The sequence below is a fragment of the Aquila chrysaetos genome, chromosome 25 (assembly GCF_900496995.4).
Source record: "Aquila chrysaetos chrysaetos chromosome 25, bAquChr1.4, whole genome shotgun sequence".
Lineage (NCBI taxonomy): Eukaryota > Metazoa > Chordata > Aves > Accipitriformes > Accipitridae > Aquila > Aquila chrysaetos.
In genome coordinates this window covers 1,077,307-1,098,199 of record NC_044028.1, presented here as the reverse complement: position 1 = coordinate 1,098,199, position 20,893 = coordinate 1,077,307, and the positions used below count along the sequence as shown (strand labels likewise).

At 42.6% G+C, this 20,893-nt stretch overlaps 1 protein-coding gene and 1 long non-coding RNA gene across 2 annotated transcripts in view; both read left to right on the top strand.

Annotated features, from left to right (window-relative positions):
* The first annotated feature begins 7,115 nt into the window (after nt 1-7,115).
* The window catches only part of RBBP6 (RB binding protein 6, ubiquitin ligase), a 32,309-nt gene continuing 18,531 nt past the window's right edge, over nt 7,116-20,893 (top strand). The window contains exons 1-3 of the mRNA XM_030002362.2: nt 7,116-7,801; nt 15,492-15,591; nt 18,279-18,315. Of these exons, the coding sequence (XP_029858222.1) occupies nt 7,636-7,801; nt 15,492-15,591; nt 18,279-18,315 (303 nt within the window). The 5' untranslated portion in view covers nt 7,116-7,635. The remainder of the gene's footprint in view (nt 7,802-15,491; nt 15,592-18,278; nt 18,316-20,893) is intronic.
* On the top strand, nt 9,317-10,671 carry LOC121232601. The gene is made up of 2 exons (XR_005931397.1): nt 9,317-9,497; nt 10,544-10,671. It is a non-coding gene; the product is annotated as an uncharacterized LOC121232601 (long non-coding RNA).

The window sequence follows — 20,893 nt, the reverse complement described above, 5'->3', positions numbered from 1 at the left end:
CTTCCCCGCTGCCTGGGATGCCAGATTTCAGCAGAGGCATTGTATTTTTGTTCACATACTACATTGCAAAGGAGCTGTAGGGACAACTGATCCCAAAACATCTGAGCATTTCTGGTCATCTGTGTGTGAGAGCAGTACCAAATCTGTGGGGAGAGTTAAGTCCCTCGTTAATCTTGGGAAACACATGAGGCATTGCCAAAAAGACCGAAGATGGCCCTGTGAAATCAAACTGCTATTCAGTGTCTTAGGATCTCTAGGTCCTTCTCCTTTGCCTGTTAATTATTTCTTCCCCCTTTCACTTCATAAATTGCAGAACAGTTCCTCACAGATATCCGTAATATTTATTAGCATTTAAAATAATAAATAACACCTTTCTTGGGCCCCTGGGCCCATTTGTCCCAGCCAGTGCCACCCCAGAAGCCATACATCAGCCGAGCAATGGTAGTGTGATGATGTACGATGCTGATACATCATCCAAGCACTGGCACCCTGATGCAGTGCTCCGCGCAGGGCTATCGCTCCGGTTATAGATGGCTGGCTGGTGGTGCAGCCCTGACCATTACGAATGAGTCAGATGGATCCTAATCTTTAATGGATTTTCCTGGAACTGTAATGGATTTTTTCATGAAAAAGTAACTGGACAGTTTATGGGAGAGCAGGCAGATACTGGTGGGTGAGAACACTTTGAGGAACTTTAACAAAACCATCTTCCACATCTGGGTAACTAGTTTGAACTCAGACAAGTAGGTAACGGCCAAGCTGAGCAATCCACTGGGCAGCCGTCAGGTAAAAGGGGCTTGTGGTCTTTCTCCAGTTCCCAGGCTTGGGTACAAATGTCATAGCCAAGCTGCTTCTTCACTCTCCCAGCAGAAGGGCCAATGATTCAATTAGGGATGTTGGCAGGGCACAAAATAAGAGAATTCTACTTCTTCATCCCATAATTATTCTGTATTGTTCCAGAATAACTGGAGGATTCACAGCTCCCCAGCTGGGCTATCAGGCCAGCACATTTCACATGTATTCACCAGGCAGTGCCCAAAACACTATTTTTCAGTCTTGAATCAGAACAATGGCACAGGATATTTATTAAAAACAAGAGGATGTGTTCTGATTAGCTTTGGTCTGTTTCTGACAAAGTTTCTTCTAGTTACAGTGGTAAAGATAAGGAAAAGTCTGGATTTCTTTCCTAGCTGATACTATTGTCTTAGGAAAGCAATCTGTAGGGGTGGGTAGCTTAGGGGTGCTCTCACAAGGCATGCGCCTCCCCTCCTGCATGCTGCACTGGCATTTGGGATCCTCCCTCTGCCCTTGCAAAGGCATTTCTCTCTTGGGAAGCTTTGGGAATCATGAAGCCCAGAAGTTAGAAAGCTTCAGCGACTCCTCCTGGAAAATATCTCGGGGGTTAAAAAATGCCCATTGGGAATCCTAGTCCCCTTTCTAACCCTGAAAGGTGCCTGAATGAAGCGCAAGCAAGTGATCAGGGCTCTGCAATGCTCAGAGCAAGTGGGGTCTTTACTCCCTCTGCAAATAGATTATCATTCCTCCTGTTCTCATCAGCAGAGTGTGGCCCAGTGTTAACTGCCCTTTCTTCGTCTTTTATTTGACAAAATCCCCTTTCCTTTCTCCCTTCAAAAAATAGTTTTTAAAAGTCCTAAACAAAAACAAAAAGATCCAACTCTGCTTTTATCCTATGTAGCTGGAAAGGTGTGCTGCACAGACAGCTGGGGACTCCCACTGTGTGAGGGAGATCCTGGCTGCATGAGGCTGGCTTAGATCCAGGATGATCAGAGGTTTAATCTTGCGGGTGAGAGGGAAAATCAACAGAATTGTGCGGAAATCAAATCCCACAGCTACAATATGGAACTGGAACCAGCAAAAAGCGGACACAGCTCAAGTGAGGACCTCCTCACAGAAGACTACACCACCACATCTGAGTGCTAGCTTTTGTTTCAGAAAGGAGTGGCACCGAAACCTTTGGAGTCTGTCATGGTTTAACCCCAGCCAGCAACTAAGCACCACGCAGCCGCTCACTCACTCCCCCCCCACCCAGTGGGATGGGGGAGAAAATCGGGAAAAAGAAGCAAAACCCACGGGTTGAGATAAGAACAGTTTAATAGAACAGAAAAGAAGAAACTAATAATGATAATGATAACACTAATAAAATGACAACAGCAATAATGAAAGGATTGGAATGTACAAATGATGCGGAGTGCAATTGCTCACCACCCGCCGACCGGCACCCAGCTAGTCCCCCAGCGGCAATCCCCCGCCCCCACTTCCCAGTTCCTATACTGGATGGGACGTCCCACGGTATGGAATACCCCGTTGGCCAGTTTGGGTCAGGTGCCCTGGCTGTGTCCTGTGCCAACTTCTTGTGCCCCTCCAGCTTTCTCGCTGGCTGGACATGAGAAGCTGAAAAGTCCTTGACATTAGTCTAAACACTACTTAGCAACAACTGAAAACATCAGTGTTATCAACATTCTTCTCATACTGAACTCAAAACATAGCACCGTACCAGCTACTAGGAAGACAGTTAACTCTATCCCAGCTGAAACTAGGACAGAGTCTTTGAAGTATTCTCATCATGCCCAAGGGACCAGACTTAGAGGTGGAGGAATATGTTCGAGATCAGGCGTGATTAATCCACTGCTCTGGGTTTTAATGCAGTATGCAGAGGGTTATACTAAGTTATGACAATTTGCTGCTTAAATTCTGTGAGCATTTGGGTAAAGACAGCCAGAGTTCAAGCAACTGTGGGTGTGCCGCACTTGGGGAGTACATTGGTTTATGGCAATAAACATATATGGTCCGTGGATATAAAGACTAAGATGGAAATTTGGTGAATGTGATGTGTTGCCATCCCTAATATGCTTACTGACTGTGTACAGATGTTGGCATGCTGGTTCCAAGACCTGCTTTCTTCCTTTATTCAGCAATGCAAAAGAGCAGACATTTGCATGATATTCCTCTTGCCTAATTAGATGCCTTTGTTTACCACCCTCTAGGCTCTGAGTTTTGATCATTGTGCTCAAAATATAATAATTTATCAATGGTAATAAGTTGGTGTGATGTGGTGGTGAGACACAGCTTGCTGTGTCTGTGGTGTGTGTGTACATGGAGTGCAGAGGAGCTAAGCAGAAGCGAGCAGGAGCAGATAAGAATTGGCATTTTGGGGTTTGTTTGGTTTGGTTTTTTAAGTGTATTAATGACATTGTCATTCTTAATTAAAGCTTAGCTTTAACCGGTGCCTGCTGACAGCAGCTGTGCTACCTTGGAAGCTGGACTGATGACATGGAGCTGTGGAACTGTGACTTACAGAGCAATGTGGATATTCCAGCAAAACTGGCCATGTGGGCCCTTGGCTCTGCAGGCGGTGATACAGGCTTTCCAATCGGATTGCTCAAGCCCTGAGTGCTCGTGGCATTGAAAGGTCCTCTTCTCTTGCACAGAACTCACAGGTAAAGTAAAAAAAAAAAAAAACCAAAAAAAACAAACCCCACAAAAAAAACCCAGTAGAGTCTTTGCTCCTGACAAAACAGACTGAAGAAGTAAATGCAAATATATACCTTCCCACTATGCCAACCTGCTTATTTGCATGTCCTTTTCCAACAGACTTGCTCATGCGGCTTGGAAGCTATCAGAAATAATTTGTCCTTCTTGGCTTTGAGGGCGGGTTTTTTGTTTCTTTTTGTATCATTCAGTTGTACAACAGGTACTTCGCACACACTTGGGAACAATTCTGTCTCAGCCCTCAGTCCAAGCGCTTGTGTATTTTAGAATTAAAGCAGCACAGGCAACTGCGCTCAGTACAGTGCAGCAGAGCTGTACATAGATAAGCTGCTTCTAAATCAATAAAGTGGTAAATGAGATGAAGTTCCCTACACAGCTCCTAATGATCAGTAATGGTAAAATGCTGAAATTACATTTTAAAGCAAATGGTTTCTCTTTATTGCTCTTTTTTAACTAATCTGTGAGTATGACCTAAAAAAGTGACAACAAAACTTGGGTAACTTACATTTTAGGTTGTTTTGCAGAACTTGGAGAACAATTTCCTGCTGAATGCATTTGAAAGCAAAAGAGTTAAATGTTACAGAACTAACTTAAAGCTACAAAAATAGTCTTGATGCCAACAGGTGTGCAGAGAACACCAAGTGTTAATGCTGCTTTTGTTTTTTAATTACTTTCAGAATATAACCCGGCTCCCTCTGAAAGTCACAGGGTATTTCCTTCCTCCCTAGGAGGTTCCCAATTTGTTTTTTAAAGTTATGAATGTGGGCAACTGAGAACACTTTCTTGCTGCAACAGCAAGCTAATTGTTTGTTATGACATGAGCATTTCTGCTGAATGTGGTAAACATCGTTTAACAGGCATCAAACCTTTTGTGTAAGATGAATTTGTCTAAGTAAAGATACAGCAGCATTCCCAGGCAGTCAGGATCTGGTCACACATCCTCCTCTGGGTGCAGCTGGGTGGCTGCTGCCCAGATTACCATCTTTAACTGCTTTCACCACTCTCCTGCCAGAGGGTACTCCTCCGATCTCACAGCTCGGATGCTCATGGGTGCATCCCTTATCCTGCTTTGGTCCAAACGAGCAGCGTTAGCTCCAACGGCCTGAGCTGCAGATCATCACCAGGTCAGGCCATTTTGGCTGAAATGCTTGAGGGAGCAACCAAGCAAGTTCTGCTGGACTCTGGAGGGGGATTAACCTTGGGCAAGGCAGGGCTGGGCAGTGCTGTGGAGAGCTGGGAGGTGTAAAGCCATCGGCCACCTCCGATACATTATCTCCTGGCTGTGTGAGCAGACCCTAAGGCTGGGCTTCATCAGCCGTTGTGTTCATTTTAGGACGCCTAATACCAGATCAAAAGGGCTGGGATGACACAATGCAATGTGCTGACCTGGCAGAAACTCTGCTGATACAAATTTGTTCTGAAGTTTATTGAAGAGGTAAGTTTGTCCCAGCAGACCTTATCCAGATCAGGTATCAGCTGCTGTCCAGCTGCTGGCAAAAGCCAAAGGACAGCATAAACGCAGTATGGTGTCTGCTGTCTGAATCAGCCTGGTACGGCTGTGCCCACATCTGATTCAGAACAAATTGATACGGCAGGTGATCCGCAGTACACAGATCTGGTACTCATGTGGAAGCTGGTGTAAAAAACGGTAATCTGGGTATGTTGACGTTCTCTAATTATTGAAAACTAAACCAAAGACAATCTACTCCCCCCCCACCCCCAATGGAGACAAATTGTTTTACACAGACCCTATGTAGTTTGGAGACCCTATATACCTGACAGTCACCTTGTTCATGCAGATCCTTTTTCCACTGGAGTGGACGAAATCTCTAAATGTTACCTTTAGGGTTGAGGTATCAGAAGTCTCCTAGACTGAAGTTTTAGATGTTTTTTCCAAGCCTTCACTATTTTTACTTAAAAAATGTATTTGTCTTTGGATTTATTTGTTTGAGATAGCGCTGTGCCAGCTGATGTTCAAAGGTTCAAAAGGTTTTCTCTGTAAAGTGTTGCGGCCAGAGGGTTAGAAAATAAGTATTTTTTAAGTGGAAGATTGTACTTTGTAAGTTTGGACAAATGGATTGGATGTGCAACCAGTACATAACTTTAAACAGTTGGGGGTTTAATCATGACATTAATAAAAATAAGAAATCCACAAGAAGGTGACTAACATTAGTTGTATAATTTAATTTTCTGCAGTATATTAGTGGGCAAATAACTGGTAAATGAAAAATGAGGATTCATACAGAAATGTGCACGGTATAAATTACTTGATCTTGTAAAAAGCTTAGATGCCTGGAAAGAAAGTAAAGTGTGCATCATAGATTCGTGGAAATAACAAATAGCTCCTTTACTAAAAAGCAATCATCTGCATAATAAAACATTAATAGATACTTTAAGTTGCAGTCATTGCCTGCATAATGAAAACTATAAGATAGTAATGATTTTTCTGTCCTCATGTGGTGTATTTTGCTGTTTACACGCAGCATTTAATTCCCTTATTTCTGCTCAAGTTCTGTTCCCTGTTCTAATTAATTTCTTTCTCATTTCTAATCCAGACTACCCATTCTTCCCTTTGAAAAAGAGAACATATCTAGTCGGTTTGAAATCTGCTCTTTTTGTTTTATCAGTCACCCTGTCAGGCATGTCTTTGATACTGGGGTGGTGCTCGGCTGTGTGTCAGTAGCATAACTGCTTTGTAAATTCCGTCACTTGTGTTTTCACGAGACATTCTGAGATGCGGAAAAAAGCGTTGTTTTCTCCCGGCATTTTTGCCATCTGTGCCCCGTTCACGAGTGCCAACACGCTCCCAAGATCAGCCCTGCGCGGCGGGGTCCTTCTCCCACCCCCGGCGCCGTTGGCTTTGCGGGACGCTGGCGTGCGCGGCACGGGGGCTCGCTCCTCCGATCGGCTGACTGGCAGTGGGGGGCTTTTACCCAACCGCTGCTTTGGTGTGGCCCCTTCTGAGCAGAAATGGAAACCTAACGATGACCTGCTGTGTCGTTTGTTCGCTCGTGTGGGAGATAAGGGGAACGCTCTCGTTCTTTCGCACGGATAAGGCGGCAGGCCAAAGCCCCCCGAAGCTCGTGGGGGGCCAGGAGGGATGTCCCCTCCCTTCGCTGGCCCTGCGGCAGCCGAGCACCCCGCAGCAAAGCCCGCCGCGTCTCCCCCAGGCTGGCTGCTGACAGGAGGGGACACCGGAGGGTGACGGGCCTGGGGGGTGACAGGACATGGGTCGGTGATGGGCCCCGGGGGGCTGCTGGCACCGCAGGCCCGGGCGCTGACAGGAGGTGACGCTGGGTGGCGAAAGCCCGGGAGGTGACGGGAGGGACACCACAGGCCCCGGGGGTGACAGGACGGCGGGCGGTGACAGGCCGGGGGGGCAGCAGGGCCCGCCGCGACTCGCGGCGGTGACAAGCCCGGGGCCCCCAGGGCCGCTCCCGCCCGCCCCCGTCCCCTAGGGGGCGCTCGGCGTTGGGGCGAAGAGGGCGGGGCCGCCGCGCCCACGTGACGCGGGCCTTTTGTCATAATGCGCTGGGTCACGTGGGGCGCGGGGGGGAGGTGTGGGAGAGGGGTGGTGGGTGCGGTGCGCCGTTGCGCCTGCGCAGCTGAGGCGCTGGCCGCGGCCCGTGCGGTTGGCGGCCGGGAAACCCCTCGGCGCCGAACGCTGAGGCGGGGGCGCCCGAGCCGCCATAGCGAGCTGGCCGGGCCTGGGCGCGCTGCCGTGCGAGAGAGGGACCGGAGGCCGAGCCGGGGCCGCGGGGGGCCCGTCTCCCCGTTGTCCGCCCGGGTCTGCGAGGAGGAGCCGGGCGGGCGGGCGCCGCCGCGGCCCAGCTCGATCGCCGCGGGCCGGTAGTCGTTGCGGAGGCGGGGAGCGGGGGGGGGGCCTCGCAGCGCCGCCGCGATGGAGTCCTGAGGCCTCCGCCAGCCGAGTCTGCCTGAGGCCGCGGGGCCTGGCCATGGCGGAGCGCCGCGGCCTCTGAGCGCCGCCGGCCCGCCCGAGCTCAGCCCGCGCCGCCTGCCCCGGCCCCCTCCGGCGGGCCCTGCCCCGCGCCGCCGCGGGCCCTAACCCGGCGCGGAGGCCGCGACGCCGTCTGCCGCGGAGCAGGCAACCGCCGGGCCCTGACAATGTCGTGCGTCCACTACAAGTTCTCCTCCAAGCTCAACTATGATACGGTCACCTTCGACGGCCTCCACATCTCCCTGTGCGACCTCAAGCGCCAGATCATGGGCCGCGAGAAGCTGAAGGCGGCCGACTGCGACCTGCAGATCACCAACGCCCAGACCAAAGAAGGTGCGTGAGGGCGGCGGGCGCGGGGCCTCGGGGACCGCCCGGCTGGCGGCGGCGCGGCCTGCCCTTTGTGGCTCGACCCCGTGTAGCGTGAGTCAGCCTGGGGCCCGTCCCGCCGGCGTGCGGGGCGGGGGGGGGACGGGACACGACCGGGAGGGCGAGCGGCGCCGGGGATGCGGCGGGGTGGGAAGCGATAATGCGGTTCGGCCGCCGTCGGTAGCTGTGACTTGGCGTTGGGGGCCTCACAGGGCTGTTCTTTTGTAGTTGCTGTTCTGACAACTGCCGTCGGATGTGTGTTGTAGACGCGGAGCTAGGCACGGAAGAATACGTGGTTGGTGTGCGACATGCCGTGCTTACAAAAGTTTTGGTTTCCTGGGATTCTTCTGCGTAAAATGATAAGCAAATGTGGGAGGAGATCTTGTAATAACAAACTTGCCGGATTTCTTTGAAATCTGGTAGGGGAGGCTGAAACTGATGGAAATAGATGGCTAATTTGAAGGAAAAAAGTGGGTTTGGTGACTTAGTTTTGTCTTCAACTTCTTTTACCCCACTGCGTTGGAAAACTGGGTTTTGTGCCGGTTGCAGAAATTGCTCACTAGCAACGTTTGGGATCCAGAGCGTACCTATGAGTTATACTCTGTGCAGACCGTTTAAAGCCGTCTTGCACGTGAGTGTTCTCTGCATCTAAATTACACTTTGGAATTTCCTGTTAATGTAACTTGTTTTCTACACCAAAGACATTGTCATTCAGATGCTACTGAGTATCATTTCATCATTCATTTCTAACCCCCCCCCCCCCCCCCCGTACTATGTGTTAACCGTATAAGGATAGTACTGAAGTTTTATGGCAGAACATTTATGGTGAACATACGTCGGAAACGTTCTTGGAGAAGTCGTAAATTCTTTTAAATCTAATAAATGGTGTTTGATTCTCAGAGATGATAACGGTTTCGTATTACTTGGTACGATATTTCAGTTCGGTAATCTGCCATCTTGATAAGTTTGAATGTGATTAAAGACTTTGGGATGTGGCTTTTCAGAAATAAAAAGAATTGTAAAGTGTTTTCATTCCTTAAACCTTAATTTTTTTGGTTTTTTCCCTGTGGTGCTGTGACACTCTTACAACAGTCTTTTCTTTAAAATCTGTGCTAGTGTTTTTTTTTCTTTTCCTGTTTCCTGTATTAAAACTTAAACAGAATGATCTGTACACTGTGGTAACTAACTTCAGCCCTAGCCTTCAAAGTGGTTGGACCTTAAGCTTGCTATTTATTTACAGGTATTTAAACTATTTTGACGAGGATGTCTGTGAAGAGACTTAACAGTGCAATGTTAGGGGTCTTAGGGATGCCATTGGATTGCGTGACATACATAGGTAGAGGTACGTTTCAGAAGTCTTGAATTTTTCCAGTAGTATTGAATAAAATTTTCAAAAGCTTTTGAAAAATGTTTAATTTGCTTTAAGGGCTTTGCTGCAGAAGGGTCTCTGAATTTTGTCTTCAGTTGCTAATGTACTTTCAGCTTCCTAGCAGGCTGAATGTCCAACTGGCTGACGTCACTTCTGTAATAGTTGGGTCTGTGTAAAAAAAGAGCCTTAAAAACAGAATGCTGGATGGTAATAAACTGTGATGGAGGCCAATTATTATCACCCGAAGAAAAAATGTTTTGAAATAGGCCAAACACATGGATTCTGCTATAGCAGGTGAGGAACAGAAGGCAAAGTTTTAGAAGAAAAATTTATGGTCATAAATATGTTACCCCATAAAGTGTCACTGTACTAGACATAAGACTGGTCTTACCAAGTGTGTTGCTTTGTTTTCATACATAATCAGAATCCTGTGAAGAAAAAGTATGTGCTTCACTAGGACCTGTTAAATGTGGTGTTGCCTAAATGTGAAATTAAAGAAGGAATGTCTTTCATACTTCAAAGAGCATCGCTCTCGTTTAACAGGGACAAGATCCTCCTCTGCGTAGGTTGTGTTGCACTTTGACCTTTGTAAAATGAGTATAAAATTTTAAATAATATATTAGTGACACAGATGCTTACTGAAGTTTTTGTAAGGGCATTTTCTGTGTGAAAACGCAAAAATCCCCCAGTAGTTTTCAGAGCAAAGCTAGAGAATACATTTCTGTGCAATATATATGTATGCCAAATTTTTGGTTTATATGCATAAGTGTGAATTTCGGGTTTTATTCATCAGATGTAGATGCTTAAACTCACCTTCAGAAGATAAAGAAAAAAGTTAGACCAGCATATTCCGCTAAATGGAATGTTTGGAATTCTTACACGTGGACATAAAGTATTGGGGTTTTATAACTTTGTGCAGGAGTCCTGACTAAATGTTGAAATGATTTTGGAAAGAACAAAGTGAACCTTGAGTGAAGATGGCCTACTTGTTCAGATTTTTCAGAGTACTCTAGCCTTTTACAGATCAGTAACTGTTACTTTCATAATGGAAATCTAGTAATAGAAACAATGCTAATATAAGCTAAAAGTAAAGAGGACTTTAAATATCAGTGGGGAAAAAAAATGATGTGATGGACTCTTTTAAGATGCTGGGAAGGCAAAATGGATGGTTGGGAGCAGTTTTAAGAAAGGGGGGACAGGGTGTCCTCTTCCATGCTTACTGTAGAGGCATGTTCTATAAAGGCAGAATTCCCTTCAAAAAGCCTGTGCTCAAGAACGATGCATTTAAACTTGCCACCTTTTAATTTGATCTGAATTTCTTGACCTGTCTTTTATAATAGATGTTCTCACAACGTTGTGGAAGAACTGCAAACTCCAGAACTCAAGTTTCTTGAGTGCTCTGTCCTGCCCTGTAACATCCTGACTGAAAACACTTGGAGAATGTGCTATTCTGCTTATCAGACAAAATGCAAACAAAACCCCAAACAAACAAACAAACAAAAAACCCCGCAAAAATGTGACTCTGAACTGGTCTTTGATGAATAGTTTTAAGGAAGAATATTGCTCTTATAAGACTGTCTCTTGAACTCAGAACTTGCTTGAGTTCAGCATTGCAGCATGCACTTGACTGTTTAGTAATGCCACAATGTGATGCCTTCAAAACAAACTCATGCTAACTCTGAATGAAATCATTTGGCCTCACAGCTGATGTCTGTCTGTCTACTGGAATGTCTTCAACCCAGTGCAAACGTAGCATTTTAGAGAAAACATTTAAGCAACTTTTAAACCTTGCCCTTCACTGTGCTATTTTGTGTTGCAGTGCTAGTACGGGGGATTACTTTGGTTATACCTCAGAGTGCAATTAATTCTTGTGCTGCCATGCAGCATTACGGTGTAGAGCTTTCAGAAAGGGTATGGAGTTCCCTGTTTTCCTGGTTGGGTTGAGGGTAAGGCGTGTACCCATTCAAAAAAGATGATATTACAGTGAGCTCATGCACTGCCTTTCTGGGAGCCAGCTGCTTGGGCTCCGTCACCAGCAGGGTTGGGACCTCTTGGGGGTGTGCTGTCAGCTGGGTTAATGTCCCTTGGCCAGGTGCTTAGGGCAGGCTCAGTTTGGTTCATTACCATGTTGTCTCCAGCATTGCTTTCGCTTTCCCAGTCACACTGAAATGGCAAGCATTGCCAATAAGACATTGGGTGGTCTGTATAATCAGATTTATGATTGAAAGTATGTTAGATTTTATTAACTCATCCTTTCAAAGCAATATAGGTGCTCTTTTGGAGCACAGTACTGTATAGTAATAATGCAAATGAAAGTTCTATGAGCCGTTTGGCCTACTGAACTAGCTAATTCAAGAAATTATGGTATACCAGTTGTAGATGAGATCATTGATACCTGTTTTGGTGGAAGCTGAAAATCCAGCAATAGTAGTCCAGTCTGTTAATCAGGATGTTTCGAGGCAGTGCTTTCAGTGCTGGCTACATAGATGGTTTGTTTGTCGCAAAGTGTGCAGGTGGTGGTGATTAGAACAGAGTTTAAAAAAATCACATAATGAGAAAGCATATCTTTAAGTGCTAGGGAGAAAATGTGTGCTTGGGAGTTAGCCTGTTTTCTGGTAGAGGTAGTCTGGCATGTAAGTAGTCGTGTACATCTCTTACTCTGCAAATCCTTCCCCCAGTAGCATAATAGCTGGTTAGCACGGCATCTAAGCCTAATAAAGGCTTTTCTTTGTCGTTTCTCATATAGGCTTGCCTTCTGATGATTTCTGTTTTTATGAGCTTCTGTACTTTATCTAGGTGAAAATACTTCTCTAACTGGTGCTCAGAGGGATGCTTTTGCAGTGCTGTCAGACTCAAAATGGTGGATTAAAGCAGGCCATAAAGTAAAGCAGGAACTTTTTTTAGTAGCTTGTTTATTGTATACATATGACACAAATTATTAAAACTAGCAGATTTTCAGAATTATAGATCAATTTAAAAATGGGATTTTAAAATTGTGCATTAAATGTAAAGCAGTACAAACTTCAGAGCATAGCCTGAGCTGTTTGTACTTTTTTGCAGGAAGAAGGTTGTGGACCCTAATGCAATTGTTGATTTCAGATTTCTAAGTCAGTGTGAGGCAGCAGTCAAAGTAGCTGTTGTTTAACTTGTCTGCATCCATTCATTCCTTGAAGTACTTCTTCCCCTTGACTCTTTCAAGTATACTATTTACTTGTAGAATAGATGGCAAGTTTTAGACTGTTATGTCTCTTCTGCTCTTGACTTTAACATCTGAATCTTCCTTTGCTTTTGCAAGCTTTCTGAGTTAATGGAAACCTTATTTTTAATCACAGCTCAGATTGACAAAAGCACAGTAGCCGCTTACTGGCCATCACTGGCAGTAAAACAAGTTTTGTGCTGTAAGGAAATAGGAATCAGCAACGTTGTTACCTCCAGCTTTGTTGAACATTTCTATTGGAGCTTTGCTTTGACAAGTGTGAAAAGTAGCCTTGTTGAGCATGACGTCACTGCTCACTTTGCAGATGTGGAGTCATGTGGTGAGGCAGAGTGACACTGCTTTGTAGGTCCTGGCAGTTGCCAAGTCTCTACTAGGGGATGTAGCTGCCTGCAGGGAACAGGTTCCTGCTGGGAGATGCCAGTTTAGTCTGAGAGCTGTTAGACTAAGCTGGAGTCTGTTAAATTCAAATTGAGCAAACAAAAATTTCCAAGGCCTTCAGGAATAGCGCTCCAGTTTTAGTCCTTTCCTATTTAAAAAAAAAAAGTTAACTTTTTAGTCTACATTGTTTGACTTCACTTCTAATAAAATTTCATCACCAAAATGAATTCAGTTAATTGAGGTGACGGAAAAATAAATGTACTCAAGCCAACTGGTATCAGGTCACTTCACAGAACTAACTCAGCAATGTACTCTGCTGGATGTAAATGCTCTTCCACGAATTCTCTGACACAGTGATCAAGCTAGTGGGATACTTCAACTACCAACTACAAATATGTGCCGTGATAAGTGTCCTATACAAATAAAGCCTTTATTTCACCAAGCTGTTGTTGCTCTTCTGTTGATACATTTAAATGTGTACTGATTGACTTTTAAGGTGAATTCATTTTTATATCAGTCTGTTATTAGATGGCTGGAGCTCTTTTCACTGTGCACTTAATAAGCAGACTGAAAACAATCATGTATTTCTATACATACACACACAAGGATAGGCTCTTCAGAAGGCAGATGTCAATGTTTCTCTTCTAATGGACAATGAATTGTCACAAAATACTTAAAGGGGATTTTTTCCTCTTTTTGCATCATACACCTGTTGTGCATGTTCAAATTGACGTCTGCAGGCTTGCATAATTTGTGAATAAATGCATTGGTTGCTGTCCTCATACATACAATCTCTTTCTGGGAGAGGTGCTGCCACTTGTAATCTTCTGCAGAACTACCGCAATCCTCAGTTCGGTACAGGTGTGGCAAACTCCTGCCTTTTTGTGGAGCCACTGTTGCTTATCTTGTATCTCTGAAAACTCAGTCCAGTGGTTTATGATCTGGACCAGAAAGAATACTCTGTATGACTCCACTCAACAGGTCGAAACAGCTGCTTTGGGCTTCTAGAACTGCAGTGGGCATGATCTCCCCGTTGTTGGTCTGGGGCTCCGTACTCTTTGAGCTCCTTCTCCATCAGAAAAGTCCCAGTGTGGGCCTTTTTTGGCAAGTGGCTGTGTAAGGGTTAGATCTTCCTTTTGAGAAGAGCTCTAGGGCTTGGTTTAAGGATATGACTTCTGTAAAAGGCTCTGTTTTCATCACTAGTAGTCCTTTCTCCTACAGTTTTAAGCTACTGTGAAGTCCAGAGGAAGCTTGCTGTTCAGTTCCCTAGGGGAAGATCAGAAATAGTTTCAGCTAAATGATTTCTCAGTTTTCTGAAGAAGCGTTCTGTCATTTGGAAATAGAATTAACATTTCCATTTTGTTGTTGAAGAGATGTCTTCTGGTAGGTATGTTTTGGTCTATGGGAGGTTCCTGCCTGTAGGAATAATATACTGAAAAACGGAGCATAATTGTGAAATTCTTGTATTTTGTGTGTGAACACTGAGAAAAACCACCCTAAGAGAGCTTGACTAGATAAGATATACAGCATCTTTGGTTTTCAGGCCATTGTTCTTACCTGGTCTGCAAAGGTAAGGGCTTTTAATATTTAAAATTCTTGGCAGATTACAGGGAATGGCTGCTGATAGTGCTTTAAAATATTTAGTCATATCCAGCTTGTGTATGTACAATATAGAAACCATTCTTCTGGAGAGATCTTTGCTTTTTAAGCTTACTCAGTCAAAGTATCTCAGGTAGTTGTTTTTTTTGTTTGGTCCTTATGTAAAAGGTCAGAAAGCTTTCCTCCTTTTCAGAAGACTAACATGGTATAAGCCAAGGCAAAGCATGGGTAGCTTCAGGCACACACTGTTTTCAAAAGGCTTTTCAAGGCTGTCTTCATAAGTAATTTAGTTTGAGTCTTTCTGCTCTGCAAAAAGTGAATCGAAAGAATTCGCATCTCTGGTTAATTCGAACTAGATGATTAGCTTAAGGGGGGAGATACCACTTTAGTTTGAGCCAATTCTGCCCTACTTGCGAAAGCAGGCTCAGAAAAAAACCCTCATATTTCTGTGATCCAAGTTCTAGCACTGCCAGTTTCGTTTCCATTTAAATGTAAAGCACTGAGCAGCTGAGAAGTGTGGTTGTTGAGAGAGTAAGCTCCAAGAAATTGACAGAGATGGCGGGCTCTGTTCTCCTGTGTTCTGTCAGTCTTGAGCACTAGCAGCATAGGTGAGTCGTTTTTAGGTAACAGCTATGAAAGCAATGGCACAGAGTTTTCATGCTTTAGCTAAGTCCCTATTTTGTTGCAGGGCAAGCTGGTCAGTCTTTAGAATCCGGTTTATGCCTGTGGCTTGTTTTTCTCCAAAGATCTATTGGTTTTGTAGCCTAACAGAAGCAAAAGCAACTTAAGCTAGATCAGGAAAGAACTTCGTGCATTAGCAGGCTCTCTTTTAGTGACCATTGAGTCCATTTTGCTGTTGGCATTCAAACTATTTTAAAAAAAATAAAAATATTTTGCTGCTTGTGTTTGATTATCAAACCTGAAGATTTCTTGAAAGGTACTGTTAGTGTGTTGAGACAATAAAAGCGTGATGTTACATACAAAATTTTGCTTTTAGATCTGTAAAGGGATTCTCTGAAGTGCTATGTAATTACATGTTAATATACATTCTTATGAATTGACTAATGTTTTTTCTGTATTTATGTTGTTTTCAGAGTACACAGATGATAATGCCCTGATTCCTAAGAACTCATCGGTAATTGTTAGAAGAATACCTATTGGAGGAGTCAAAGCTACCAGCAAAACATATGTTATGTAAGTATCCATAAAGCATTGTAATCTTTGTGAGGGGTTTCAGTGTGTTAACTTTTTTTATTGATATTAGTTTACAGAGGCATTCAGATTGTGTCTTTCTTGTTAAAGCTGCTGTTAATTTTTGTTTTAATGGGGTAGATCTTAATTTATCTGTCCCAAAGGAGACTTAAATTTTTAGGCCTGCTGGGACATGGGGTTCAAACTCCAACAATGGTAACTTTCAAGATTGAGTTTGTTCTTGGGGTTGATTTTTCTGAGATCCAAGTTTTAGGTCCTGTTTCCTCCACGTGGGGAGGTTCCATATTATATGTGTTTGCTTTTATAGTAGACAGATATGCATTGTAGTGTAAATTTATAATTTGTTCTCATCTCAGAAGAGTCTGATTCTCAGTGTTTGACTATTTCTTGCATTTGGCAGAGGGAGGGGTGGGATATGGCAGGTATTCTTTACACCCCAAATCTGGGGGGTTTGCACACTAGCTATAGAGGCAAGATCAAGGATTGCCAGTTGGCGAACCACGCAAACAAGAAGTTCCATTCATAAGTGAATCCCATTAGTTTCCTAAAGACAATGTCCGTTTTGGGCAAGAGAAAAAGCACAGCATTCTCAAGTGTATCGCCTTTTGTGCAAGTATGATGAAGGAATAGTTAATCCTTTCCAAACCTGAAACTCAGTAAGCAGTTTAGCACATTACCAAATGTTACTAGCTATCTTTCTAAGTCTATTTTTACCCTAAGCTGATATCTGTGCTCCTGGTTTTAATTCTGTATTCCTAAGATTTATAGAGGGTAGAGGATCAGATGTATTGATTAAAATTACACATATTCAAATGCAATCCTGACTGCAGGATTATTGCTATCATTTATGTATTCATACAATCCCGTTCTATATTAGCTACATTAGCATTGTTTGAATGGCCATGTCTTCCAGCCCTCTTATAGATATGCCTCTTCACCACAATTAGTAGATATTACTAGCTTGTGGTTTTGCCCTCTTTCTCATGTTGGTTCTCTATAAATAGACTGATGAGTTACAGTGTGTCTCGGACAAACAGTACAGCAGCATCCTGGTACCCATGAAGCATTTGCAAGCTAAAAACCCTGCATTTGTGTGGCTCTGCATGTAAACTTTGGGCATACTACTGCAATAGTTGTTGCAGTGCTTTCAGGCACTACCTAGTAATTCTGGATGCCAGAGCGTTGGGCTTACAAACATGGCCTTGTTTGGGGGGTTTATTTAAATATGTATGCTGAGTGCTGTCTTGTCAATGCACCCTCCATTTCTGGTTGGATGGCACCGTCTCCTGGTATTGTAATGTTGCCCTAAAATGAGACTATAGATGCTGCTAGCATCAAAGATCAAATAAATACCTGTATGTGGGGATAAGGAAAGAAGGGTACTGCTGTTCTAGCATTGACAATTAGCCAGGCAGATTAGCTTTCTATTCCTTCAGCTGGAAACATTGCAGAAACAACTGGTAGAGGGGTTAATGTTTGGGATTGATGAATGTATGCTGTAATGGTGGAGAGGCCTTCAAAACGTGTTACTCGCCTTGTAGTATGTTCTTCAAGGTAAATGGATGAAGAAACCATTGTGTGGTAATCTAAAGTATTTCCTTGTACTTCCTCATCTTCAGGAGGTACGTGGCTGTACTTGCGAGCCTGGTGGTGTTCTAGCAGTGGCAGGAAGCACGAGCCTTTCTATTTGTACATAAAATCCACAGCAGCCTTTGAATTGCCTCTGCTCATGGGACACTTTGGATGATGTATGAATTGTTTGTTAACTATATCAATGGTTGCATGTCTGATTCATGATGAGTAGCATGCAGATACAGATCAATGAGTATGTGGAATCTCAGCAAGTTTTCAAATGTAATAAATATTTCCTAAAATATTGTAGCATTTTCAAGAGTATCTTAAAGCAAATTCTGGCAATTAAGACCTTTTTTTTTGTCACAGGACTCCTAAATCGCACAAAATCCTAGAAACTGCTTTCAGGTGACATTTCTACTACTATTTTTAGTCAATATAGCATATGTAACACGTTTAGTATTTTGGCACTTTCATGGCTAAATATAGTAGATATCTGAACACAGTGCTTGGGCTTCCACAAAGAAACACTGTTCTAAAGACTATGCTGCTGACATTTTTTTATGTTATTCCTTTGTCAGATGACTGATTTTTTTTTTTTTTTTTTTTTTTTTTTCCCCCACTTAAGTAAACTTGCACCTCGAAGTGCTAGACTATCACTGTTCTTCCTTAGAAATGAAAGTACTGTATCTGGTACCTATTTGTCATACTAGGGATATACAGATTGGCTAAAGCTACCTTCATGTTTTGATGGTGGATTATTTAAGAACACAAAACCATAGAACAGACTTCGTATTTTTGATACTTACATAGCAGAGACAAAATATCTGAGGACTTCCTCTTGCACTGTTGTGTTGTATATCTGTAAGTCTTAGAGTAATTGGTGACAAAGTAGAAATGTGATTTTTGGGGTTTTTTTTGGTTGCCCTGAATGTACCAAGAGAGAACACTTTATGTATACAAATAAATTTCCACATTCGCTAGACTATCAGAACACAATGTTTTGATGTTCAGGTTTTGTAATCTGTTTTCACTGCTTTATGTTGGGTACAAGTGCTTTATTTTTAAATTCTGATCACCTTTATTTCTTCTTCTAGAAGTCGAAGTGAGCCAGTGACTGGAACATCAAAAGCAGTATGTAAAAACACAATCTCACACTTTTTTCTACACACTGCACTTAATTTTAAACAATGTAGCCTTTTATTAATTTTCCAAACGTTAACTTAATATATTTTCCAGTAAAGCATAGTATATGTTGTAAATACCATGTATTTGATTCAGCATAGTAAAAACTGAGTAATACCATCATTTGCACAGTTCTAATGTGAATATTGGTATTTGTGCCTAGTAATGCATTGTATTTCATATTGAATATGCTAGAATATTTCCTGTATGACTTTGTGTTGTACAGATAATGTATGATCATTTTTAGATCATGTAGGTTCAAGGTTTGCACAATTGAACATGGTGCCATGTTCTACATCTGTCTGTCTATAGCTAGTAATATGTATGTTTGTATAGGTTGTTGTGTGCTTTTTGTTTCTTGCAATAAAAATTGTTTGGAGTGTATTTTTTGCCATTTTCACATTGTATCACTTAGCTTTTGTTTTTAAATACTTTTTTTTGCCTAATGGTTTTTGAAAATGTTATCAAAAACCACTGAGAAACCATTATTGTTAAACTTGATACTGTTTCTTACTTTTGACTTGGGGGTTCAAACAAATACCAAAACTAACATAGCCCGTATGTTTTGAGGACAGTTCTGTGCAGCTGAATGATTCCTTTTCATGTCCTTAAATACTTGGGTATTTGTTCCTAAAACTGTATAATTGAAGTGATATTGTTTGGGCCCCTCTGAGTACGTAAATGTCTTTAATAGATTGCCGTGAATTTAAGTATCGTTGCTACACAAAGTGGTATTCTAAAGTTCTGCATTTGATCTTTCCACTTTATCTGATGAAGCAGTTTAGCTTAATAGTTTGTCTGCAAATGAAAATATCTGATACAAATTTTGGTGCCAGGTTAGAGCCTGGTGCATTTGTGGGGAAAATCCCTGTCATTTTTCTTAACTTTTGCCTGCAGTACATTTTTGGATCTGGGTGACTTCAGGGTTGGATGCTGCTTTAATTTCTCAAAGGTTAAGCCTTTCTTTAGTATACCACCACTTTGAATTTACATTTGGAAAAGGTGCAGCATTTTTCGTCAGGTTTGAAAACACTGTCATTCTGCTGCTAAAATATAAATAAGTAATACACGGAAATACTTGACTCGTAATGATCTAGATCTTGATTTGCCACTTGGGTTGAATACTATGTGTAACTACGCATTTCAAAATAGTCCTTATAGTATAAAAATTACTATGTGGTGTTTTTTATTTTTCATCTTTATTTTAAGTATAACTGCTTTTTCTTCACTAGAATGGTGTGAGGCATTACACTAACCCTGGATCATTGGATCTGATCACTTGATAAGCTGTTAGGATAACTTAATCTAGAAATTCATGAACTCTGGGTCTGTGTTCTATGAAGAATACAGCCTCTGACTCTTATGGAATGGTATACAATCAACTTAAAATTGAAAACTTTTTGTGTCTAGGTCTAAAAACACTAAGTCTAAATCTGCATCGGTAATTCTGTTGTTGATTGATTTGAATTCCTTTTTGGACATGAATGCCTCTCATTGTGAGTTTGAGTTAGTTAAACTGGCCCAGTGACCCTAGTAGTTAATGTAATGCATTTATGTAAACCACGTTTATAGTATTTGATCTAATTCAGATGGGTTTTTATTTCTTGAAAAGTTATTTTTCTTTTTGTTTACTAGCATGTGTATAAACACAAATCACATGTTCATAAATAAAGTTAACATTCTTTTAGCCTCGTGTGTTCCCTGGCATGTCTGTATTACATTTCTAAGTAGCATCTCACCATAAGCTAACATAGATGTCTCAAAAAGAAAGAGGAAAAAAAAAAAAAAAAAAAAAAGAGGAAAAATCCTGGAGTGGGAGGGAAGACTTAGTGTTAGTTAGAACTAAAGTGAATGAAAGGCAAAGCAAAAACATTCCCTTCTTGTTTGCTCCAACTGTACCTGATTTGGGTTATGGGTAGCCATAGGGTGGAAGCCTTGCATCTGTCTTTACAAGTCCTCTCTCTCTCTCACTGTAAAAGCACTGCAGCCTCAGGTGCTTCTAGTGTTGGAGACACAATTAGCTTTATTCTTAAAGCTAACTCAGGTCTTGGTCTGAAGTGTGGGGGTTTTGTTTGGTTTTGTTTTTTTTTTAAATACACATATTTATATATTTCAAAGCAGAATCTGGATCTTAGTGTGGTAGGAATAAATCACTGGAAAGCTTGCCAATTATTGTTGAACAGTAAAGCAGCAAAATTAAAAAAAAAATCTTAACTAATTTTAAAAGAATGCACAAAAGCTTATACATTGAATATTTCTTCTTTTTCTTGCTCTTATGCTAGCTGTCATTCTGCAGTTGCAAATTTGTGCTGCTGTCCTACTGTTACTACAGCCAAAGCAAGGAAGTGGATCCTTTTTGTTTTCATATTACTATTTCAGTAACTGCAAGGATCTCTAGTTGGTATTTGTCCTTAGAGGCTGCAGAAATGCAGAGAGTCGTGCCCATTGTTTTAGTGCTGTCAAGGACAGCTGTGATCCTTCCTGGCTGAATTTTTAGTTTAGCCAGGCTATCTGATTTTAGGAAGCC